Here is a 27,359-nt window from a genome sequence, read left to right as displayed (position 1 = left end):
GGCTACTAGCCAGAGTCAGGGCAGTAAGGCACCAGCAGTACAGGACAAACCGTTCAGCTGGGAGCGCACAACATTCACACACACGACACGCTCCACTCCTTCCAGAGGAGGCATCTGAGGAAGAAGGAAAACGCTGTGGCCCCAAGTCCCAGAGCACCGGCTTCAAAGAGACTACTGAGGCCCATGTGCAAGAGCGATTAGTGAGCGGGAGAAGCCGGTTAGCCTCAGCAGCCGGGAAGAAGGGTGCTGGGTAATGTTAATGGTGTGAGGAGTGGGAAGGCTCAGTTCTGGGAGTCCTCCCGCAGCTCCGACGGTAGAAACTTGTACTGCTGCTGTCTGATCATGGCCAGCTTCTTCCGCGCTTCCTCCAGCTCACGCTCCTTCCGCAACATTTCTTCCTGAGCTGCAATAATCTGCAAAGCAAGAACACGATGTGAGGATGGTGGGCAATGATTATCGAAAACAGTCAGAGGGTCTCAACGTCACAGAGGATGATGCTGGCAAAGTGATGCCATCAGGGAGGGACAGTTCATCCAAGTAATTGCTACTAATGCGTGGCAACATGGCGGCATGAGGGCAGTGACGCGGTGCCTGCAGGCTGCGTCCAATGAGCAGCCGCAGGACCAAAGTGAGGGACAGGTCAACTGAGCGTACAGCCGCGGCCCCATCTCACCTGTGCGATCCCCCCCACCATCTTCTCCTTCACCACCACCGTCTCGTCATACTCTTGGAACGCAGCTGCTTTCTGCGCAGCTTTGACGAGGTTGTCTGACGCTCTTTTCACAGCGTTCCCTGCCACCTGCGGACACACATGATCATCATTAAAGGCGATGGCCGCTCCCGACACTCAGGTCACAAATCAGCCCTCGCTGCACTCACCTGTAGTCTCTTCATGGCCTCTGAATCGTGGTCGGCTTTCACTTTACAAGCCACCAGTAGCTGAGCCGTGGATGCAGCCACCTGCTTCGCTGATGAAATGAGCTTCTCCTCGCTGGCGTGACCCTGAACCGCAGAATTCGCTGCCTCACACAAGTTACTCGTAGCGGCAGCAACCATCCTGGCCTATGGAGGCAAACAATAATAGCTCCACTACTGCACGACTCCGAGTCTGCATTCACCATGCCCAGATACTCACAGCGGAGATCAGACCCTGCGACCACTGCCCATCATCCACGGCATTAGCTGGGATCGCTCCAACCTGGGGAAGAAAGAAATGAATAATAAAAAAAAATGAGAGGACGAACAACCCCCAAGAGGCGGAAAGCAAAATAAGCCACAAGAACCCACCTTGCCCTGAGCCACCAGCTCTCTCTGGGCAGCAGATGCCGCTTTCACAAGGGCACTGGTAGCCGCTGCAATGGACTTTGCTGCCTCCAGGATCTGCTCCTCAAAGTTCAAGCTCTCGTCCGCCTGCTGCAAAAACAGAAGAACCCGCAATACTATGACGAGCAGGCAAAGTACAGAGGAACAGGAACCTGAGAGCCACAGGAACATTGTGAGCAGAGGCCACCTCCATCGTGATGAGGAAACTTCACCTTGCTAGTACGGAAGCTCCGTCACGAACTGGACATCTACAGCGTGGGTACATCCTAAGCCTGGGGATGTCCACAGTTAGGGTACGTCTCCAGCATAGTCGCGATCACAGCTCAGGTATGTCCTCAACTTCGGCACGTTCCCAGCCCGGGCACATCAACATGTGGAGCTCCCACAGACTCCAGGATGGTCGTTATGGGTCTGACTCATACATGGGGGCCCTACGCTCGGGAATCTGGACAATTACGTGTTTGGGGTCTTACTGAGGGGCCGATTCAGAACAATGGGGTGCTAGTTGTGGTGAAAGTTAAGTTATGGGTCATGGAGTTACCTTGGGTTTGGCACGCGGTTTCAGCTGTTCCAGCTTCTTGGCTGCCGCCTCGATAGCGGCTGCCGCTCCCAGCAGCTCATTCTCAGCAATGACCGTGGGGTCTTCAGGGTCCACCCATTCAGTGCCTGGTCCACGGAGGAAAAAAAAGGGACATTTTCTCTAAAATCCCCACTACAGTACAGAGGTGTCACCAGTATGAAAACCTGTCTGTCTCTATGGTAACAGACTACAAACAATCTACGTGTAGTCGGACTAGCACGTTCACTTCTATTTGTCCCAGACCGGACTGCAGGATCCGACTACAGAGATTCTGCTGCCTGTTACCATGGAGACACATTGGTCTGAACGGGAGCTGTTCACACACAAGTCAGACATTTTCAGTGAGATCTACGCGCTGCTTCAATTCAGATGCAATGAAAAAATTAAAAAACAAAAACAGAGACTTAAACGCTGCAAATCCTCCAGGAATCATGCAATAATATCAGCGTCCTGAGCCCAAGGCCTGAGATTGAATCTGAGTCCTTAACTAAAGTCCTGACCTCGAACCCGAGCCCAAGCTCGAGTCCAAACCCTGAACCTGAGCCCAAGCTCGAGTCCAAACCCTGAACCTGAGTCCTGGGCTCGAGTCCAAACCCTGAACCTGAGTCCTGGGCTCGAGTCCAAACCCTGAACCTGAGTCCTGGGCTCGAGTCCAAACCCTGAACCTGAGTCCTGGGCTCGAGTCCAAACCCTGAACCTGAGTCCTGGGCTCGAGTCCAAACCCTGAACCTGAGTCCTGGGCTCGAGTCCAAACCCTGAACCTGAGTCCTGGGCTCGAGTCCAAACCCTGAACCTGAGCCCAAGCTCGAGTCCAAACCCTGAACCTGAGTCCTGGGCTCGAGTCCAAACCCTGAACCTGAGTCCTGGGCTCGAGTCCAAACCCTGAACCTGAGTCCTGGGCTCGAGTCCAAACCCTGAACCTGAGTCCTGGGCTCGAGTCCAAACCCTGAACCTGAGTCCTGGGCTCGAGTCCAAACCCTGAACCTGAGTCCTGGGCTCGAGTCCAAACCCTGAACCTGAGTCCTGGGCTCGAGTCCAAACCCTGAACCTGAGTCCTGGGCTCGAGTCCAAACCCTGAACCTGAGTCCTGGGCTCGAGTCCAAACCCTGAACCTGAGTCCTGGGCTCGAGTCCAAACCCTGAACCTGAGTCCTGGGCTCGAGTCCAAACCCTGAACCTGAGTCCTGGGCTCGAGTCCAAACCCTGAACCTGAGTCCTGGGCTCGAGTCCAAACCCTGAACCTGAGTCCTGGGCTCGAGTCCAAACCCTGAACCTGAGTCCTGGGCTCGAGTCCAAACCCTGAACCTGAGTCCTGGGCTCGAGTCCAAACCCTGAACCTGAGTCCTGGGCTCGAGTCCAAACCCTGAACCTGAGTCCTGGGCTCGAGTCCAAACCCTGAACCTGAGTCCTGGGCTCGAGTCCAAACCCTGAACCTGAGTCCTGGGCTCGAGTTCAAACCCTGAACCTGAGCTCAAGCTCGAGTCCAAACCCTGAACCTGAGCCCAAGCTCGAGTCCAAACCCTGAACCTGAGTCCTGGGCTCGAGTCCAAGTCCTAAGCCCGTGGTCCCTTATATGGAGGATTGTTGTGTTCCCTTTATCATCCACACTCATGTTCCCGGATCCCCATCCGTCACTATTTGGACCCGCTATCACCCACTGGCCCCTCAGGGTATACACTACAGGGTATGTGGAGCACACGTGGCACCTTTCATGGCCTCCGCAGCCTGGATGAGCTCCGTCACTGAACCAGCCACATGCTTGGAGTAGGCGGCCAGCTGCTGCTTCAGCTCAGCGCTCGGCTTCTGGAGGATCTGCGCATGGACAGAAAATTGGAGAGATGGGACCGCGGTCAGCGCCCACATGTGGCAGGCCCGCCACCCCGATGTCCACACTCACCACCAGGACATGGTCCAGCAACTGCAGGTAGCCAGTGGCGCACTCCTTACCGAACCTCATAGCCCGGATTCGCACGTCTGGGTTCACTTCGGGGTGGTAGGCGGCTTCCTGTAAGAAATGACGCAATCTGCTAGCACAAAGCTTCGCTCCTCGTGTGGCCATTACACCTACATGTGTCGCGTGACTGCACCTTGCATGAACGCAGCATGTCCGCGATAGCCCGGCGACTCAGATTGGCTGTGGCTATGACATCTTCCTGGCGACATGAGTTTCCTGCAGCAACGGCTTTGGCGGTCGCCATCGTGATGCCTTTGGTCATACGAATGAAGTCCTCTGGAGTGGAAGTCTGAGGAGGCGGCTCCGGAGAGGAGAAAACCTGAGAGGGCAAGTAAGGGGTTAATAAAGACCCTCCCTTGTAAATACTGAACCCTCTGTTCTGAAGGCATGCCCCCAGGACTCACTGCAAGCTCCTGTCTTATGTGCTCTATTGTGGCTTCCAGTGCCCGCGTCCCCTTGGTGGCCTCATCTTCCACAGCTTTCACGGTCTTCAGGAGAGATGTCACATTGGTCACCATCACCTGGAAGCACAAAAGGGTCAATGACCCCAAGACTCCGGCATCATGTCAGCTACTATTCAAACCGGACCGGGCGGTCACTAACCTTAGCCGAATTCTTCAGCTGGTACACTGACGGATCATCGCTGGACTTGCCAGCTGCAGCTTTGGTGGCGCTGATGAGATCACCCAGGGCTTTGGCCACATCCTTCACGGCATTTATAAGAACCACCTGAGAACAGCAGGAAATGTCAAACTGGGCAGGGGGATGCTGGACTCTGGTGGGGGGATGGTGCGATGGGGACGGACAGATGTCGGAAGAAGCAGGAAGGTGTGAATGATCTAGTGGAGTCCACTGCTTCTGAGTCTACTGAACGCCAAAGTGTCTAGAGGTCCTTCATCTGAGATAGAAGCTGCAAAATCAACGCACATAGCAGATGGATGCAGGCGGCGCGAGGGAGGCAGGCGGCGCGAGGGAAGCAGGCGGCGCGAGGGAGGCACGCAGACCGAGGGAGGCACGCAGCGGGACGCTCGGGCTTTACCTGAGTCTCTGGGTCCTCGGACCCCAGGCTGGCAGCACCAAGCTTGACGTTCTCTGCCAAGCGTGTGATGGTGGTGACAGAGGACTGCGCAGCCTGGGCCAGTTTCTCCTGACTGGATGTCGCGTTCTGAACCAGAACCTTTGTGTCTTCTACCAGAGCTTTCGCCGTCTTCAGGATGCCCTCACTGGAAGGAAGAAAACACAGGGTCACTGCGCGGCCATCGGCCAAGCGGCCACCCCAGACCCAGTGGCCACATAAATCCCTGCTCACCGGTGATCAGCAAACGTCTCTGCATTCTCTCTGTTCAATGTTCCTGCTGTGGCAAACATAATGGTGGTGTCCAAATCCGCAATGATACCGGACACGGCACCAGCAGCGGTGATACAGGCCTGTGTGCCACGGTTACCGGCCTGCAGGGCAGCCAAAACGTGGGACACCTAAGAAAAAGAAATAATATAAGCGTCAGAAATATTGGGGGGAGGGCGTCAGTGATGTGATTATGGAGGACACAGCGGGGGAGGGTTAGTGCTGCAAACGCAGAGGATTCAGTGGGCGGGGGTCAGTGCTGTTATCATGGAGGACAAGGAGGGGGGGGGGGTCAGGACTGCGATCACAAAGGGGTCTCACCTACCTTCTCTGACACTAGTCGGGCACACTCGATCAGCTCTCTCTTGGTGTAACTGTCCGTCGGGCAGCACTGGAGGGCACCGGCTTTAGTGACCAGCTGAGAGCAGCCATGCCCGAGCTCTTGTACCCGCTGCTTAATATGGGATCCAATCTGAAAGCAGATCAATTTGGATATGACAGATGAGCTGGTGTGACGGACGCACGCAGAGGCCTCGAGGCACTCTCTCCTCTCACCTCCTCATTCTCTGCAGTCACAGATGCTGGTTTGGCATCATGAGCAAGTTGTCCGTAGTCGCTAGTTAGCTGACTTGCCAGGGTGCCCAGCTCATCGGGGTTGGTGGTGGACTTTGTGACCTGTAAGAAGTAAAAATGTTTCACAATGAACACGGAGCCCACCTGGCGCTAGTACCCACAATCACCTGCACAGATACCAAGCAGTGTGCCCGCATGGCGTTAAAAGCTAGTACCCACCATCTCTTGCACAGATACAGAGCACTCTGCCTGGCGTCAGACACTAGTACCCACCATCTCCTGCACAGATATTGAGCATAGTGCTTGCCTGGCGTCAAACACAAGTACCCACCCATCACAGATACAAAGCAGTGTACTCTGGAACCAAGCACGGGGCCCACCCGGCATCAGGCACTAGTACCCACCATCTCCTGCACCGTCACAGCGATGGCTTTGGCTGTCTTCACCATGGTCGTCTGATAATCCACAAATGATCCCTCTGGTTCTCCGATGTGTTGCTCATCCAGCTGGATGGAGTAAGAGATCAGTAAAAAGCAAGGGTCAGTCAGCATGGGTCAGCGCACGTCCCCAGTCAGCGCTGCTGGAGGTGTATGTCAGCGCGGGTCCCTCGTCAGCGCTGCTGGAGGTGTATGTCAGCGCGGGTCCCTCGTCAGCGCTGCTGGAGGCGTATGTCAGCGCGGGTCCCTCGTCAGCAATGCTGGAGGCGTATGTCAGCGCGGGTCCCTCGTCAGCAATGCTGGAGGCGTATGTCAGAGCGGGTCCCTCGTCAGCAATGCTGGAGGCGTATGTCAGAGCGGGTCCCTCGTCAGCAATGCTGGAGGCGTATGTCAGCGCGGGTCCCTCGTCAGCAATGCTGGAGGCGTATGTCAGCGCGGGTCCCTCGTCAGCAATGCTGGAGCCGTATGTCAGCGCGGGTCCCTCGTCAGCAATGCTGGAGGCGTATGTCAGAGCGGGTCCCTCGTCAGCAATGCTGGAGGCGTATGTCAGCGCGGGTCCCTCGTCAGCAATGCTGGAGGCGTATGTCAGAACGGGTCCCTCGTCAGCAATGCTGGAGGCGTATGTCAGCGCGGGTCCCTCGTCAGCAATGCTGGAGGCGTATGTCAGCGCGGGTCCCTCGTCAGCAATGCTGGAGGCGTATGTCAGCGCGGGTCCCTCGTCAGCAATGCTGGAGGCGTATGTCAGCGCGGGTCCCTCGTCAGCAATGCTGGAGGCGTATGTCAGCGCGGGTCCCTCGTCAGCAATGCTGGAAGCGTATGTCAGCGCGGGTCCCTCGTCAGCAATGCTGGAGGCGTATGTCAGCGCGGATCCCTCGTCAGCAATGCTGGAAGCGTATGTCGGCGCGGGTCCCTCGTCAGCAATGCTGGAAGTGTATGTCGGCGCGGGTCCCTCGTCAGCAATGCTGGAAGCGTATGTCGGCGCGGGTCCCTCATCAGCAATGCTGGAGGTGTATGTCAGCGCAGGTCCCTTTTCAGCGATGATGGAGGCGTATGTCAGTGCAGGTCCCTCGACAGCCATGATGGAGGCGTATGTCAGTGCAGGTCCCTCGTCAGCAATGCTGGAAGCGTATGTCAGCGCGGGTCCCTCATCAGCAATGCTGGAAGAGTATGTCAGCGCAGGTGCCTCATTCCCAATGCTGGAGGCGTATGTCAGCGCAGGTCCCTCGTCAGCAATGCTGGAGGCGTATGTCAGCGCGGGTCCCTCGTTAGCGATGCTGGAGGCGTATGTCAGCGCGGGTCCCTCGTTAGCGATGCTGGAGGCGTATGTCAGCGCGGGTCCCTCGTTAGCGATGCTGGAGGCGTATGTCATCGTGGGTCACTAGTCAGCACTGCTGGAGGCATATATCAGCGCGGGTCTCTCGTCAGCACTGCTTACGGCTTATGTCAGCGTGGGTCCCTAGCCAGCAATGCTAGAGGCTTATGCCAGCGCAGGTCCCTCGTCAGTGATGCTCGTGGCGTATATCAGCGTGGGTCCCTAGCCAGAAATGCAAGAGGCATATTTCAGCGCGGGTCCCTCGTCAGCGATGCTGCAGGCGTAAGTCAGCGCAGGTCCTTTATCAGTGATGCTGCAGGCGTAAGTCAGCGCAGGTCCTTTATCAGTGATGCTGCAGGCGTAAGTCAGCGCAGGTCCTTTATCAGTGATGCTGCAGGCGTAAGTCAGCGCAGGTCCTTTATCAGTGATGCTGGAGGCGTATGTCAGCGCAGGTCCCTCGTCAGCGATGCTGGAGGCGTATGTCAGTGTGGATCCTTCATCAGCAATGCTGGAGACATATGTCAGCGCAGGACCATAGTCAGCGATGCTGGTGGCGTAGGTCAGTGATGTTCACCTTATTGATGGCCTGAGTGATGGAGTCCACCATGCCCCCTACGGCCCCCGCGGCACTGGCGGCTTCATTCAGGGTCCCGGTCAGGTCGTCCACGGCTTCGTGCATCATCTGAGCAGCTTCATCCAGAGCCTCCTGCGTGTGCGCTGCCACCTGCAATGAAGCACAGGGTGTGGTGAGCTGCCGAAGAGGCTGTGCGGGCACCGCAGAGTGCACGTGCTGCTCTGACCTTGGGGTTTCCACCAGCCTCCTTGGCGGTGTACAGCATCTGTAGGGCGGACTCGGCCAGAGTCTTGGTCTGGTCCAGGAGGTTCATCTGCTGTTGGTGGTTGATTGTCTTTGATGCAGCTCCAATAGCTGCATGGGTCAGCGGCTCAAAGTACTGTGCCATCTGAGACACCTGCGGGCGGGGGCAGCAGATGGGCGGTCAGTGGCAAGGACACGTCACACACCTCACTACATAAATGGCACATGCCCACCTTGTGCCCGAGCTGGGAGGAGTCCGCTCTCGCTGCCGTGGCCAGAGGTTCTATCAGGTTACTGATCTCCTGCACCGACGTCTGCATCTGAGTGTGCAGAGCCTGGAAGGAAGGGAGAAGTGAGAGCAGCAGCAGTATAAAGCATCCTCACAGCTTGCAGACAGAGTCCACACTCACTTCCTGGGATATGCCCTCCCGTGGGGCCAGCTGCTGACTGATTGCTTCTAGGGAGGCCTGATCCAACTCTCGCACCGTCTGATTCAGGAGCTCGATGGCCTGATCACATTCCCTCTGCCCCGGGGCCTTGTCCCTGTGGAAGGACAGACATGTGCAGGAGTCCAGAGGCCCCAAGCTCCCATGTACGATCTGGGCATGCTGCGCCTCCCGCCGCTCCTCCCCCAGCTTCTGCATCCTGCTGCTACTCCTCCCTCTTCCGATCATCCCGCCACTCTGCCCCCGCTGCGCCTCCTCCTGCCTAACCTCTCCTTGCAGATCCTGCTGCTGCTATGCCCCCGCTGCTCCTCTCACTGCAGATCCTCCTGCTTCTGCTTCTCCTCCTCCTGCTGCTCCTCTCACTGCAGATCCTCCTGCTGCTTCTCCTCCTCCTGCTGCTCCTCTCACTGCAGATCCTCTGGCTGCTTCTCCTCCTCCTGCTGCTCCTCTCACTGCAGATCCTCCCGCCCCTCCTCCCCCTGCTGTTCCACCTCCCACAGATCCTCTGCTTGCTGCTTCGGCCACCACTCTGCCCCTGCTGTTCCTCCCCCTGCAGATACTCCTGCCGCTCCGCCCCCTGCTGTTCCTGCCCCTGCAGATCCTCCTGCTGCTTCTCTCACTGCAGATCCTCTGGCTGCTTCTCCTCCTCCTGCAGCCACTCTGGGCCAGCTGCTTCTCCTTCTCCTGCCACTCTGCCCCCTGCTGCTGCTCCTCCCCCTGCAGATCCTCCTGCCGCTCCACCCCTGCTGTTCCTGCCCCTGCAGATGCTTTCACTACTCCTCCCCCACAGATCCTGCCACTGCTTCTCCCCATCACTCCGCTCCCTGCAGATCCTCCCACCACGCCAGTCCCGACTGCTCACCTCATGTTAGTAATCAGCTTCTTGATGGAGTCGGACACAGTGCGGGAGTGTCCGGCCAGCACCGACCACTGTGGGGGGTCCTTGGGGTTGGTAGCCAGCGAGCGTGCCGTCTGGATGAGGCCGGAGGAGCTTTCCAGCATGGTCTTTGCTGAGCTTATGATCGGTTCCATGGCGTGGAGACCCTGAAAGACAGAACAAGAGTGAGATGAAGAGAACGGGGCATGCGAAAAACGCCGCTGTCCACGGCTCCACGTGCCCACCTCGGGGGAGATCTGCGCCGGCACACTGGCAAACTCTGGATTAGAGGCGAAGGCAGTGAGGTTCTCCACGGCCTGGATCAAGGGCACAGTGGCATCACGGCATTTCAGCCGATTCTCATCATTAAAGGCTCCATCCAAAGCCTGAAACAAAAGACCTGACAGTGATCTGCTCTTTGCCATCCGTGCTCTGCCCACGCAGGGCATACCCACTGCAGCCGCACCTTGATGGTCTTCACCAGGTTGGCCGTGCTATTCGCCACCTCCTTGGCTGATTGCACAAACTGCCTCTTGGCCACAGGGTTGGAGGTGTGCGTGGACGCCAGGCGGCAGGCATTGCACAGGGCAGATGTGTGTTTGGCCACGATGGTGGCAGCTGACAGCACCTGCAAAAGGAGAACATGAAATATGAGGGCACCATGGGGGGCATGAGGCACGCTCCTCACTGCCCCAGCTGCCCACCTGTGACTGTGTGCACGCCGGGTCTCCCAGGTTCTGACACGCCATCTGGATAGCCTGATTGGCCCGAGCAAACTGAGTGGGATCCACCAGACCCTGCTGACCGGCGCGGCTGCTGGGGTCCGACACCCCGACGAGGTAGGCGGCCTAAGGGGGGAGAACAGGCATGGACTAGTAGTGTCCCGACCACGAAACTGAACGGCGGCCTCAGACACACCACACATCCTGACCACGTATCTGACCACGGAATAAGTCATATAACACATTCTGACCATGTACCTGAGCGGCGGCCTCAGACCCACCACACATCCTGACCACGGCTCAGACACACCAAACATCCTGACCACGTATCTGACCACGGAATAAGTCATATAACACATTCTGACCATGTACCTGAGCGGCGGCCTCAGACCCACCACCCATCCTGACCACGGCTCAGACACACCACACATCCTGACCACGTATCTGACCACGGAATAAGTCATATAACACATTCTGACCATGTACCTGAGCGGCGGCCTCAGACCCACCACACATCCCGACCACGGCTCAGACACACCAAACATCCTGACCACGTATCTGACCACGGAATAAGTCATATAACACATTCTGACCGTGTACCTGAGCGGCGGCCTCAGACACACCACACATCCTGACCACGTATCTGACCACGGAATAAGTCATATAATACATTCTGACCATGTACCTGAGCGGCGGCCTCAGACCCACCACACATCCTGACCACGTATCTGACCACAGAAGAAGTCATATAACACATTCTGACCATGTACCTGAGCGGCGGCCTCAGACCCACCACACATCCTGACCACGTATCTGACCACAGAATAAGTCATATAACACATTCTGACCATGTACCTGAGCGGCGGCCTCAGACACACCACACATCCTGACCACGGAATAAGTCATATAACACATTCTGACCGTGTACCTGAGCGGCGGCCTCAGACCCACCACACATCCTGACCACGGCTCAGACACACCAAACATCCTGACCACGTATCTGACCACGGAATAAGTCATATAACACATTCTGACCGTGTACCTGAGCGGCGGCCTCAGACACACCACACATCCTGACCACGTATCTGACCACGGAATAAGTCATATAACACATTCTGACCGTGTACCTGAGCGGCGGCCTCAGACACACCACACATCCTGACCACGTATCTGACCACGGAATAAGTCATATAATACATTCTGACCATGTACCTGAGCGGCGGCCTCAGACACACCACACATCCTGACCACGTATCGGACCACGGAATAAGTCATATAACACATTCTGACCATGTACCTGAGCGGCGGCCTCAGACACACCACACATCCTGACCACGGAATAAGTCATATAACACATTCTGACCATGTACCTGAGCGGCAGCCTCAGACACACCACACATTTCAACCACGGTGTCAGACACACCACACATCCTAACCACTATCTGTCCACAGCAGCAGTCACATCACAGATCCCGACCACGTACCTGAGCAGCGGCCTCAGGCACACCACACATCCCGATCCCAACAATGTACTTAAGCGGCTGCCTCTGTCATACCACATATCACAACCACGTATATGACCACAGCCTCAAACACACCACACGTCCTGATCATGTACCTGAGCGACAGCCTCAGACACACCACACATCCTGACCGCGGCTCAGACACACCACACATCCTGACCGCGGCTCAGACACACCACACATCCTGACCGCGGCTCAGACACACCACACATCCTGACCGCGGCTCAGACACACCACACATCCTGACCGCGGCTCAGACACACCACACATCCTGACCGCGGCTCAGACACACCACACATCCTGACCGCGGCTCAGACACACCACACATCCTGACCGCGGCTCAGACACACCACACATCCTGACCGCGGCTCAGACACACCACACATCCTGACCGCGGCTCAGACACACCACACATCCTGACCGCGGCTCAGACACACCACACATCCTGACCGCGGCTCAGACACACCACACATCCTGACCGCGGCTCAGACACACCACACATCCTGACCGCGGCTCAGACACACCACACATCCTGACCGCGGCTCAGACACACCACACATCCTGACCCATGGCCTCAGACACACCACACATCCTGACCCATGGCCTCAGACACACCACACATCCTGACCCATGACCTCAGACACACCACACATTCTGACCACGGCTCAGACACACCACACATCCTGACCACGCCATCAGTCACACCACACATCCTGATCACGGCTCAGACACACCACACATCCTGACCACGCCATCAGTCACACCACACATCCTGACCACGGCTCAGACACACCACACATCCTGACCACGGCTCAGACACACCACACATTCTGACCGCGGCTCAGACACACTACACATCCAGACCACTTACCTTAGCAGCAGCCTTGGACATCCTAACCACGTAACTGACCACAGCCTGAGACGCACAGCACATCCCCTCCATTCACCTAACCACAGCCTCAGTCACACCACACTATCTGATCACATAACTGTTCCACGACCTCCCACACCACATATCCCGACCATGTATCTGAGCTGCGACATCAGTCACACCACATCCTGACCACGCACCTGAGCGGCAGCCTCAGTTAGACCACACAGGGCTTTCGAGGCGATGCCGACAGATTCTCCAAACTCAGGCAGGTTACTGGTTTTGGCGTGCTGAGAGATTCCGGCCATCGATTCACCCAGAACCTGAGAAGAAATACAGAAGCGTCACAGACGCAAATATACACAGGGTGACAATGGCTGTGATACGTGGACTACCCCCGGGGAGCGATGCCTGTGCACGTGGACCACCCCCGGGGAGTGATGCCTGTGCACGTGGACCACCCCCGGGGAGTGATGCCTGTGCACGTGGACCACCCCCGGGGAGCGATGCCTGTGCACGTGGACCACCCCCGGGGAGCGATGCCTGTGCACGTGGACCACCCCCGGGGAGCGATGCCTGTGCACGTGGACCACCCCCGGGGAGCGATGCCTGTGCACGTGGACCCCCGGGGAGCGATGCCTGTGCACGTGGACCACCCCCGGGGAGCGATGCCTGTGCACGTGGACCCCCGGGGAGCGATGCCTGTGCACGTGGACCCCCGGGGAGCGATGCCTGTGCACGTGGACCCCCGGGGAGCGATGCCTGTGCACGTGGACCCCCGGGGAGCGATGCCTGTGCACGTGGACCCCCGGGGAGCGATGCCTGTGCACGTGGACCCCCGGGGAGCGATGCCTGTGCACGTGGACCCCCGGGGAGCGATGCCTGTGCACGTGGACCCCCGGGGAGCGATGCCTGTGCACGTGGACCCCCGGGGAGCGATGCCTGTGTACGTAGACCTTCATTATAAATGACCTTGGAGTTCTCCATGACGCTGTCCAGGCAGTGGAAGTAGGACTGGTCGTTCACAGGCTCGGTCGGGTTTTGCAGCAGCTCTCGTACCGTCTGTAACAGAAAATGACGTCAGTTGTCGGGATTCTCCAAGCAGACAATAGCGTCAGTTGTCGGGATTCTCCTCGCAGACAATAGCGTCAGTTGTCGGGATTCTCCCCGCAGACAATAGCGTCAGTTGTCGGGATTCTCCTCGCAGACAATAGCGTCAGTTGTCGGGATTCTCCTCGCAGACAATAGCGTCAGTTGTCGGGATTCTCCTCGCAGACAATAGCGTCAGTTGTCGGGATTCTCCAAGCAGACAATAGCGTCAGTTGTCGGGATTCTCCTCGCAGACAATAGCGTCAGTTGTCGGGATTCTCCCCGCAGACAATAACGTCAGTTGTCGGGATTCTCCCCGCAGACAATCGCGTCAGTTGTCGGGATTCTCCCCGCAGACAATCGCGTCAGTTGTCGGGATTCTCCCCGCAGACAATCGCGTCAGTTGTCGGGATTCTCCCCGCAGACAATAGCGTCAGTTGTCGGGATTCTCCCCGCAGACAATAGCGTCAGTTGTCGGGATTCTCCCCGCAGACAATAGCGTCAGTTGTCGGGATTCTCCCCGCAGACAATAGCGTCAGTTGTCGGGATTCTCCCCGCAGACAATAGCGTCAGTTGTCGGGATTCTCCCCGCAGACAATAGCGTCAGTTGTCGGGATTCTCCCCGCAGACAATAACGTCAGTTGTCGGGATTCTCCCCGCAGACAATAACGTCAGTTGTCGGGATTCTCCCCGCAGACAATAACGTCAGTTGGGATTCTCCCCGCAGACAATAACGTCAGTTGTCGGGACTCTCCCCGCAGACAATAACGTCAGTTGTCGGGACTCTCCCCGCAGACAATAGCGTCAGTTGTCGGGACTCTCCCCGCAGACAATAGCATCAGTTGTCGGGATTCTCCCCGCAGACAATAACGTCAGTTGTCGGGACTCTCCCCGCAGACAATAACGTCAGTTGTCGGGACTCTCCCCGCAGACAATAACGTCAGTGGTCGGAGTTCTCCCAGCATATAATAGCGTCAGTTGTCGGGGTTCTCCCCGCAGATAGCAGCGGACGTTACCTCCAGCTCCCGCAGGGCGTTGTCACACTCCTTCTGGCCAGGCGCCTGCTGCGTGCACACAGTGATCAGCTGATTGATGCTGTCAGTCACCGCCCTGAGGAGACACCTTAGTCATATACACAGGGCGGAGGGAGACCCACACGGGGGCGCAACACGCTATATACCTTTATACTCCGCCCACACAGGGGCGGCACTATGCTATATACCGTTATACTCCGCTCACACAGGGGCGGCACTATGCTATATACCGTTATACTCCGCTCACACAGGGGCGGCACTATGCTATATACCGTTATACTCCGCTCACACAGGGGCGGCACTATGCTATATACCGTTATACTCCGCTCACACAGGGGCGGCACTATGCTATATACCTTTATACTCCGCCCACACAGGGGCGGCATGATGCTATATACAGTTATACTCCGCTCACACAGGGGCGGCACTATGCTATATACCGTTATACTCCGCTCACACAGGGGCGGCACTATGCTATATACCGTTATACTCCGCTCACACAGGGGCGGCACTATGCTATATACCTTTATACTCCGCCCACACAGGGGAGGCATGATGCTATATACAGTTATACTCCGCTCACACAGGGCCGGCACTATGCTATATACAGTTATACTCCGCCCACACAGGGGCGGCACTATGCTATATACCGTTATACTCCGCTCACACAGGGGCGGCACTATGCTATATACCTTTATACTCCGCCCACACAGAGGCGGCACTATGCTATATGCAGTTATACTCCGCTCACACAGGGGCGGCACTATGCTATATACCGTTATACTCCGCTCACACAGGGGCGGCACTATGCTATATACCGTTATACTCCGCTCACACAGGGGCGGCACTATGCTATATACAGTTATACTCCGCTCACACAAGGGCGGCACTATGCTATATGCAGTTATACTCCGCCCACACAGGGGCGGCACTATGCTATATACAGTTATACCCCGCCCACACAGGGGCGGCACTATGCTATATACAGTTATACTCCGCCCACACAGAGGCGGCACTATGCTATATACAGTTATACTCCGCCCACACAGGGGCGGCACTATGCTATATGCAGTTATACTTCGTCACACAAGGGCGGCACTATGCTATATACAGTTATACTCCGCCCACACAGGGGCGGCACTATGCTATATACAGTTATACTCCGCTCACACAAGGGCGGCACTATGCTATATACAGTTATACTCCACCCACACAGGGGCGGCACTATGCTATATACAGTTATACTCCACCCACACAGGGGCGGCACTATTCTATATACAGTTATACTCCGCTCACACAGGGGCGGCACTATGCTATATACCGTTATACTCCGCCCACACAGGGGCGGCACTATGCTATATACAGTTATACTCCGCCCACACAGGGGCGGCACTATGCTATATACAGTTATACTCCGCCCACACAGGGGCGGCACTATGCTATATACAGTTATACTCCGCCCACACAGGGGCGGCACTATGCTATATACAGTTATACTCCGCTCACACAGGGGCGGCACTATGCTATATACAGTTATACTCCGCTCACACAGGGGCGGCACTATGCTATATACAGTTATACTCCGCTCACACAGGGGCGGCACTATGCTATATACAGTTATACTCCGCTCACACAGGGGCGACACTATGCTATATACAGTTATACTCCGCTCACACAGGGCCGGCACTATGCTATATACAGCTATACTCCGCTCACACAGGGGCGGCACTATGCTATATACAGTTATACTCCGCTCACACAGGGGCGGCACTATGCTATATACAGTTATACTCCGCTCACACAGGGGCGGCACTATGCTATATACAGTTATACTCCGCTCACACAGGGGCGCACTATGCTATATACAGTTATACTCCGCCCACACAGGGGCGGCACTATGCTATATACAGTTATACTCCGCTCACACAGGGGCGGCACTATGCTATATGCAGTTATACTCCGCTCACACAGGGGCGGCACTATGCTATATACAGTTATACTCCGCCCACACAGGGGCGGCACTATGCTATATACAGTTATACTCCGCTCACACAGGGGCGGCACTATGCTATATGCAGTTATACTCCACCCACACAGGGGCGGCACTATGCTATATGCAGTTATACTCCGCCCCCACGGGGGCGGCACTATGCTATATACAGTTATACTCCGCTCACACGGGGGCGCACTATGCTATATACAGTTATACTCCGCCCACACAGGGCCGGCACTATGCTATATACAGTTATACCCCGCCCACACAGGGGCGGCACTATGCTATATACAGTTATACCCCGCCCACACAGGGGCGGCACTATGCTATATACAGTTATACTCCGCTCACACAGGGGCGGCACTATGCTATATGCAGTTATACTCCGCTCACACAGGGGCGGCACTATGCTATATACAGTTATACTCCGCTCACACAGGGGCGGCACTATGCTATATACAGTTATACTCCGCCCACACAGGGGCGGCACTATGCTATATACAGTTATACTCCGCCCACACAGGGGCGGCACTATGCTATATACAGTTATACTCCGCCCACACAGGGGCGGCACTATGCTATATACAGTTATACCCCGCCCACACAGGGCCGGCACTATGCTATATACAGTTATACCCCGCCCACACAGGGGCGGCACTATGCTATATACAGTTATACCCCGCCCACACAGAGGCGGCACTATGCTATATACAGTTATACTCCGCTCACACAGGGACGACACTATGCTATATACAGTTATACTCCGCTCACACAGGGACGACACTATGCTATATACAGTTATACTCCGCCCACACAGGGGTGGCACTATGCTATATGCAGTTATACTTCGTCACACAAGGGCGGCACTATGCTATATACAGTTATACTCCGCCCACACAGGGGCGGCACTATGCTATATACAGTTATAATCCGCTCACACAGGGGCGGCACTATGCTATATACAGTTATACTCCACCCACACAGGGGCGGCACTATGCTATATACAGTTATACTCCACCCACACAGGGGCGGCACTATTCTATATACAGTTATACTCCGCTCACACAGGGGCGGCACTATGCTATATACCGTTATACTCCGCCCACACAGGGGCGGCACTATGCTATATACCGTTATACTCCGCCCACACAGGGGCGGCACTATGCTATATACAGTTATACTCCGCCCACACAGGGGCGGCACTATGCTATATACAGTTATACTCCGCTCACACAGGGGCGGCACTATGCTATATACCGTTATACTCCGCCCACACAGGGGCGGCACTATGCTATATACAGTTATACTCCGCCCACACAGGGGCGGCACTATGCTATATACAGTTATACTCCGCCCACACAGGGGCGGCACTATGCTATGTACAGTTATACTCCGCTCACACAGGGGCGACACTATGCTATATACAGTTATACTCCGCTCACACAGGGGCGACACTATGCTATATACAGTTATACTCCGCTCACACAGGGGCGGCACTATGCTATATACAGTTATACTCCGCTCACACAGGGGCGGCACTATGCTATATGCAGTTATACTCCGCTCACACAGGGGCGGCACTATGCTATATACAGTTATACTCCGCCCACACAGGGGCGACACTATGCTATATACAGTTATACTCCGCCCACACAGGGGCGGCACTATGCTATATACAGTTATACTCCGCTCACACAGGGGCGGCACTATGCTATATACAGTTATACTCCGCTCACACAGGGGCGGCACTATGCTATATACAGTTATACTCCGCTCACACAGGGCCGACACTATGCTATATACAGTTATACTCCGCTCACACAGGGGCGGCACTATGCTATATACAGTTATACTCCGCCCACACAGGGGCGGCACTATGCTATATACCGTTATACTCCGCTCACACAGGGACGACACTATGCTATATACAGTTATACTCCGCTCACACAGGGGCGACACTATGCTATATACAGTTATACTCCGCTCACACAGGGGCGACACTATGCTATATACAGTTATACTCCGCCCACACAGGGGCGGCACTATGCTATATACAGTTATACTCCGCCCACACAGGGGCGGCACTATGCTATATACAGTTATACTCCGCTCACACAGGGGCGACACTATGCTATATACAGTTATACTCCGCTCACACAGGGGCGGCACTATGCTATATACAGTTATACTCCGCCCACACAGGGGCGGCACTATGCTATATACAGTTATACTCCGCTCACACAGGGCCGGCACTATGCTATATACAGTTATACTCCGCTCACACAGGGGCGGCACTATGCTATATACAGTTATACTCCGCTCACACAGGGGCGGCACTATGCTATATACAGTTATACTCCGCTCACACAGGGACGACACTATGCTATATACAGTTATACTCCGCTCACACAGGGCCGACACTATGCTATATACAGTTATACTCCGCTCACACAGGGGCGGCACTATGCTATATACAGTTATACTCCGCTCACACGGGGGCGCACTATGCTATATACAGTTATACTCCACCCACACAGGGGCGGCACTATGCTATATACAGTTATACTCCGCTCACACAGGAGTGGCACTATGCTATATACCTTTATACTCCGCCCACATAGGGGCGGCACTATGCTATATACAGTTATACTCCGCCCACATAGGGGCGGCACTATGCTATATACAGTTATACTCCGCTCACACAGGGGCGGCACTATGCTATATACAGTTATACTCCGCTCACACAGGGGCGGCACTATGCTATATACAGTTATACTCCGCCCACACAGGGGCGGCACTATGCTATATACAGTTATACTCCGCTCACACAGGAGTGGCACTATGCTATATACAGTTATACTCCGCTCACACAGGGGCGGCACTATGCTATATACAGTTATACTCCGCCCACACAGGGGCGGCACTATGCTATATACAGTTATACTCCGCTCACACAGGGACGACACTATGCTATATACAGTTATACTCCGCTCACACAGGGGCGGCACTATGCTATATACAGTTATACTCCGCCCACACAGGGGCGGCACTATGCTATATACAGTTATACTCCGCTCACACAGGGGCGGCATTATGCTATATACCATTATACTCCGCTCACACAGGGGCGGCACTATGCTATATACAGTTATACTCCACTCACACAGGGGCGCACTATGCTATATACAGTTATACTCCGCTCACACAGGGGCGGCACTATGCTATATGCAGTTATACTCCGCTCACACAGGGGCGACACTATGCTATATACAGTTATACTCCGCCCACACAGGGGCGGCACTATGCTATATACAGTTATACTCCGCTCACACAGGGGCGGCACTATGCTATATACAGTTATACTCCGCTCACACAGGGGCGGCACTATGCTATATACAGTTATACTCCGCTCACACAGGGGCGGCACTATGCTATATACAGTTATACTGCGCCCATACAGGGCCGACACTATGCTATATACAGTTATACTCCGCTCACACAGGGGCGGCACTATGCTATATACAGTTATACTGCGCTCACACAGGGGCGGCACTATGCTATATACAGTTATACTGCGCCCATACAGGGCCGACACTATGCTATATACAGTTATACTCCGCTCACACAGGGGCGGCACTATGCTATATACAGTTATACTCCGCTCACACAGGGGCGGCACTATGCTATATACAGTTATACTCCGCTCACACAGGGGCGGCACTATGCTATATACAGTTATACTGCGCCCATACAGGGCCGACACTATGCTATATACAGTTATACTCCGCCCACACAGGGGCGGCACTATGCTATATACAGTTATACTCCGCTCACACAGGGGCGGCACTATGCTATATACAGTTATACCCCGCCCACACAGGGACGGCACTATGCTATATACAGTTATACTCCGCCCACACAGGGGCGGCACTATGCTATATACAGTTATACTCCGCCCACACAGGGGCGGCACTATGCTATATACAGTTATACTCCGCTCACACAGGGGCGGCACTATGCTATATACAGTTATACTCCGCTCACACAGGGGCGGCACTATGCTATATACAGTTATACTCCGCTCACACAGGGCCGGCACTATGCTATATACAGTTATACTCCGCTCACACAGGGCCGGCACTATGCTATATACAGTTATACTCCGCCCACACAGGGGCGGCACTATGCTATATACAGTTATACTCCGCCCACACAGGGGCGGCACTATGCTATATACAGTTATACTCCGCCCACACAGGGGCGGCACTATGCTATATACAGTTATACTCCGCTCACACAGGGGCGGCACTATGCTATATACAGTTATACTCCGCTCACACAGGGGCGGCACTATGCTATATACAGTTATACCCCGCCCACACAGGGACGGCACTATGCTATATACAGTTATACCCCGCCCACACAGGGGCGGCACTATGCTATATACAGTTATACTCCACTCACACAGGGGCGGCGCTATGCTATATGCAGTTATACTCCGCTCACACAGGGGCGGCACTATGCTATATACCATTATACTCCGCTCACACAGGGGCGGCACTATGCTATATACAGTTATACTCCGCTCACACAGGGGCGGCACTATGCTATATACCATTATACTCCGCTCACACAGGGGCGGCACTATGCTATATACAGTTATACCCCGCCCACACAGAGACGGCACTATGCTATATACAGTTATACCCCGCCCACACAGGGGCGGCACTATGCTATACACAGTTATACTCCACTCACACAGGGGCGGCACTATGCTATATGCAGTTATACTCCGCTCACACAGGGGCGGCACTATGCTATATACAGTTATACTCCACCCACACAGGGCCGGCACTATGCTATATACAGTTATACTCCGCTCACACAGGGGCGGCACTATGCTATATACAGTTATACTCCGCCCACACAGGGGCGGCACTATGCTATATACAGTTATACTCCGCCCACACAGGGGCGGCACTATGCTATATACAGTTATACTCCGCTCACACAGGGGCGGCACTATGCTATATACAGTTATACTCCGCTCACACAGGGCCGGCACTATGCTATATACAGTTATACTCCGCCCACACAGGGGCGGCACTATGCTATATACAGTTATACTCCGCTCACACAGGGGCGGCACTATGCTATATACAGTTATACTCCGCTCACACAGGGGCGGCACTATGCTATATACAGTTATACTCCGCTCACACAGGGGCGGCACTATGCTATATACAGTTATACTCCGCTCACACAGGGGCGACACTATGCTATATACAGTTATACTCCGCCCACACAGGGGCGGCACTATGCTATATACAGTTATACTCCGCCCACACAGGGGCGGCACTATGCTATATACAGTTATACTCCGCTCACACAGGGGCGGCACTATGCTATATACAGTTATACTCCGCTCACACAGGGCCGGCACTATGCTATATACAGTTATACTCCGCCCACACAGGGGCGGCACTATGCTATATACAGTTATACTCCGCTCACACAGGGGCGGCACTATGCTATATACAGTTATACTCCGCTCACACAGGGGCGGCACTATGCTATATACAGTTATACTCCGCTCACACAGGGCCGGCACTATGCTATATACAGTTATACTGCGCCCATACAGGGCCGACACTATGCTATATACAGTTATATTCCGCTCACACAGGGGCGGCACTATGCTATATACAGTTATACTCCGCTCACACAGGGGCGACACTATGCTAAATGCAGTTATACTCCGCTCACACAGGGCCGGCACTATGCTATATACAGTTATACTCCGCTCACACAGGGACGACACTATGCTATATACAGTTATACTCCGCTCACACAGGGGCGACACTATGCTATATACAGTTATACTCCGCTCACACAGGGCCGACACTATGCTATATACAGTTATACTCCGCTCACACAGGGGCGGCACTATGCTATATACAGTTATACCCCGCCCACACAGGGCCGGCACTATGCTATATACAGTTATACTCCGCTCACACGGGGGCGCACTATGCTATATACAGTTATACTCCGCTCACACAGGGGCGGCACTATGCTATATACAGTTATACTCCGCTCACACGGGGGCGCACTATGCTATATACAGTTATACTCCACCCACACAGGGGCGGCACTATGCTATATACAGTTATACTCCGCTCACACAGGAGTGGCACTATGCTATATACCTTTATACTCCGCCCACATAGGGGCGGCACTATGCTATATACAGTTATACTCCGCCCACATAGGGGCGGCACTATGCTATATACAGTTATACTCCGCTCACACAGGGGCGGCACTATGCTATATACAGTTATACTCCGCTCACACAGGGGCGGCACTATGCTATATACAGTTATACTCCGCCCACACAGGGGCGGCACTATGCTATATACAGTTATACTCCGCTCACACAGGAGTGGCACTATGCTATATACAGTTATACTCCGCTCACACAGGGGCGGCACTATGCTATATACAGTTATACTCCGCCCACACAGGGGCGGCACTATGCTATATACAGTTATACTCCGCTCACACAGGGACGACACTATGCTATATACAGTTATACTCCGCTCACACAGGGGCGGCACTATGCTATATACAGTTATACTCCGCCCACACAGGGGCGGCACTATGCTATATACAGTTATACTCCGCTCACACAGGGGCGGCATTATGCTATATACCATTATACTCCGCTCACACAGGGGCGGCACTATGCTATATACAGTTATACTCCACTCACACAGGGGCGCACTATGCTATATACAGTTATACTCCGCTCACACAGGGGCGGCACTATGCTATATGCAGTTATACTCCGCTCACACAGGGGCGACACTATGCTATATACAGTTATACTCCGCCCACACAGGGGCGGCACTATGCTATATACAGTTATACTCCGCTCACACAGGGGCGGCACTATGCTATATACAGTTATACTCCGCTCACACAGGGGCGGCACTATGCTATATACAGTTATACTCCGCTCACACAGGGGCGGCACTATGCTATATACAGTTATACTGCGCCCATACAGGGCCGACACTATGCTATATACAGTTATACTCCGCTCACACAGGGGCGGCACTATGCTATATACAGTTATACTGCGCTCACACAGGGGCGGCACTATGCTATATACAGTTATACTGCGCCCATACAGGGCCGACACTATGCTATATACAGTTATACTCCGCTCACACAGGGGCGGCACTATGCTATATACAGTTATACTCCGCTCACACAGGGGCGGCACTATGCTATATACAGTTATACTCCGCTCACACAGGGGCGGCACTATGCTATATACAGTTATACTGCGCCCATACAGGGCCGACACTATGCTATATACAGTTATACTCCGCCCACACAGGGGCGGCACTATGCTATATACAGTTATACTCCGCTCACACAGGGGCGGCACTATGCTATATACAGTTATACCCCGCCCACACAGGGACGGCACTATGCTATATACAGTTATACTCCGCCCACACAGGGGCGGCACTATGCTATATACAGTTATACTCCGCCCACACAGGGGCGGCACTATGCTATATACAGTTATACTCCGCTCACACAGGGGCGGCACTATGCTATATACAGTTATACTCCGCTCACACAGGGGCGGCACTATGCTATATACAGTTATACTCCGCTCACACAGGGCCGGCACTATGCTATATACAGTTATACTCCGCTCACACAGGGCCGGCACTATGCTATATACAGTTATACTCCGCCCACACAGGGGCGGCACTATGCTATATACAGTTATACTCCGCCCACACAGGGGCGGCACTATGCTATATACAGTTATACTCCGCCCACACAGGGGCGGCACTATGCTATATACAGTTATACTCCGCTCACACAGGGGCGGCACTATGCTATATACAGTTATACTCCGCTCACACAGGGGCGGCACTATGCTATATACAGTTATACCCCGCCCACACAGGGACGGCACTATGCTATATACAGTTATACCCCGCCCACACAGGGGCGGCACTATGCTATATACAGTTATACTCCACTCACACAGGGGCGGCGCTATGCTATATGCAGTTATACTCCGCTCACACAGGGGCGGCACTATGCTATATACCATTATACTCCGCTCACACAGGGGCGGCACTATGCTATATACAGTTATACTCCGCTCACACAGGGGCGGCACTATGCTATATACCATTATACTCCGCTCACACAGGGGCGGCACTATGCTATATACAGTTATACCCCGCCCACACAGAGACGGCACTATGCTATATACAGTTATACCCCGCCCACACAGGGGCGGCACTATGCTATACACAGTTATACTCCACTCACACAGGGGCGGCACTATGCTATATGCAGTTATACTCCGCTCACACAGGGGCGGCACTATGCTATATACAGTTATACTCCACCCACACAGGGCCGGCACTATGCTATATACAGTTATACTCCGCTCACACAGGGGCGGCACTATGCTATATACAGTTATACTCCGCCCACACAGGGGCGGCACTATGCTATATACAGTTATACTCCGCCCACACAGGGGCGGCACTATGCTATATACAGTTATACTCCGCTCACACAGGGGCGGCACTATGCTATATACAGTTATACTCCGCTCACACAGGGCCGGCACTATGCTATATACAGTTATACTCCGCCCACACAGGGGCGGCACTATGCTATATACAGTTATACTCCGCTCACACAGGGGCGGCACTATGCTATATACAGTTATACTCCGCTCACACAGGGGCGGCACTATGCTATATACAGTTATACTCCGCTCACACAGGGGCGGCACTATGCTATATACAGTTATACTCCGCTCACACAGGGGCGACACTATGCTATATACAGTTATACTCCGCCCACACAGGGGCGGCACTATGCTATATACAGTTATACTCCGCCCACACAGGGGCGGCACTATGCTATATACAGTTATACTCCGCTCACACAGGGGCGGCACTATGCTATATACAGTTATACTCCGCTCACACAGGGCCGGCACTATGCTATATACAGTTATACTCCGCCCACACAGGGGCGGCACTATGCTATATACAGTTATACTCCGCTCACACAGGGGCGGCACTATGCTATATACAGTTATACTCCGCTCACACAGGGGCGGCACTATGCTATATACAGTTATACTCCGCTCACACAGGGCCGGCACTATGCTATATACAGTTATACTGCGCCCATACAGGGCCGACACTATGCTATATACAGTTATATTCCGCTCACACAGGGGCGGCACTATGCTATATACAGTTATACTCCGCTCACACAGGGGCGACACTATGCTAAATGCAGTTATACTCCGCTCACACAGGGCCGGCACTATGCTATATACAGTTATACTCCGCTCACACAGGGACGACACTATGCTATATACAGTTATACTCCGCTCACACAGGGGCGACACTATGCTATATACAGTTATACTCCGCTCACACAGGGCCGGCACTATGCTATATACAGTTATACTCCGCTCACACAGGGCCGGCACTATGCTATATACAGTTATACTCCGCTCACACAGGGCCGGCACTATGCTATATACAGTTATACTCCGCCCACACAGGGGCGGCACTATGCTATATACAGTTATACTCCGCCCACACAGGGGCGGCACTATGCTATATACAGTTATACTCCGCCCACACAGGGGCGGCACTATGCTATATACAGTTATACTCCGCCCACACAGGGGCGGCACTATGCTATATACAGTTATACTCCGCTCACACAGGGACGACACTATGCTATATACAGTTATACTCCGCTCACACAGGGGCGGCACTATGCTATATACAGTTATACTCCGCTCACACAGGGGCGGCACTATGCTATATACAGTTATACCCCGCCCACACAGGGACGGCACTATGCTATATACAGTTATACCCCGCCCACACAGGGGCGGCACTATGCTATATACAGTTATACTCCACTCACACAGGGGCGGCACTATGCTATATGCAGTTATACTCCACTCACACAGGGCCAGCACTATGCTATATACAGTTATACTCCGCTCACACAGGGGCGGCACTATGCTATATACAGTTATACTCCGCTCACACAGGGGCGGCACTATGCTATATACAGTTATACTCCGCTCACACAGGGGCGGCACTATGCTATATACCATTATACTCCGCTCACACAGGGGCGGCACTATGCTATATACAGTTATACCCCGCCCACACAGGGACGGCACTATGCTATATACAGTTATACCCCGCCCACACAGGGGCGGCACTATGCTATATACAGTTATACCCCGCCCACACAGGGGCGGCACTATGCTATATACAGTTATACTCCACTCACACAGGGGCGGCACTATGCTATATACAGTTATACTCCGCCCACACAGGGGCGGCACTATGCTATATACAGTTATACTCCGCT

At 54.2% G+C, this 27,359-nt stretch overlaps 1 protein-coding gene across 3 annotated transcripts in view; it reads right to left on the bottom strand.

The window, feature by feature from the left end:
- Positions 1-274: 274 nt before the first annotated feature.
- TLN1 (talin 1) overlaps positions 275-27,359 on the bottom strand; it is a 115,584-nt gene continuing 88,499 nt past the window's right edge. For all 3 annotated transcript variants that reach the window (XM_073684474.1, XM_073684488.1, XM_073684479.1), the window contains 27 exons: positions 14,885-14,978; positions 13,752-13,841; positions 12,980-13,102; positions 10,368-10,511; positions 10,130-10,291; positions 9,909-10,049; positions 9,649-9,830; positions 8,751-8,883; positions 8,574-8,675; positions 8,324-8,494; positions 8,098-8,247; positions 6,179-6,280; positions 5,757-5,876; positions 5,527-5,673; positions 5,166-5,332; positions 4,896-5,079; positions 4,460-4,585; positions 4,261-4,377; positions 3,990-4,175; positions 3,800-3,907; positions 3,609-3,714; positions 1,865-1,989; positions 1,288-1,413; positions 1,136-1,198; positions 880-1,062; positions 674-799; positions 275-413 (listed from right to left, as the gene is read on the bottom strand). In XM_073684474.1, the coding sequence (XP_073540575.1) occupies positions 282-413; positions 674-799; positions 880-1,062; positions 1,136-1,198; positions 1,288-1,413; positions 1,865-1,989; positions 3,609-3,714; positions 3,800-3,907; positions 3,990-4,175; positions 4,261-4,377; positions 4,460-4,585; positions 4,896-5,079; positions 5,166-5,332; positions 5,527-5,673; positions 5,757-5,876; positions 6,179-6,280; positions 8,098-8,247; positions 8,324-8,494; positions 8,574-8,675; positions 8,751-8,883; positions 9,649-9,830; positions 9,909-10,049; positions 10,130-10,291; positions 10,368-10,511; positions 12,980-13,102; positions 13,752-13,841; positions 14,885-14,978 (3,610 nt within the window). In that variant the 3' untranslated portion in view covers positions 275-281. The remainder of the gene's footprint in view (positions 414-673; positions 800-879; positions 1,063-1,135; positions 1,199-1,287; positions 1,414-1,864; positions 1,990-3,608; positions 3,715-3,799; positions 3,908-3,989; positions 4,176-4,260; positions 4,378-4,459; positions 4,586-4,895; positions 5,080-5,165; positions 5,333-5,526; positions 5,674-5,756; positions 5,877-6,178; positions 6,281-8,097; positions 8,248-8,323; positions 8,495-8,573; positions 8,676-8,750; positions 8,884-9,648; positions 9,831-9,908; positions 10,050-10,129; positions 10,292-10,367; positions 10,512-12,979; positions 13,103-13,751; positions 13,842-14,884; positions 14,979-27,359) is intronic.

Source organism: Phyllobates terribilis, unplaced genomic scaffold (genome assembly GCF_046119375.1).
Source record: "Phyllobates terribilis strain yellow unplaced genomic scaffold, ASM4611937v1 Scaffold_1__5_contigs__length_1240528914, whole genome shotgun sequence".
NCBI lineage: Eukaryota > Metazoa > Chordata > Amphibia > Anura > Dendrobatidae > Phyllobates > Phyllobates terribilis.
The sequence above is the reverse complement of the archived record's forward strand: the minus strand, read 5'-3'. Positions and strand labels throughout refer to the sequence as shown.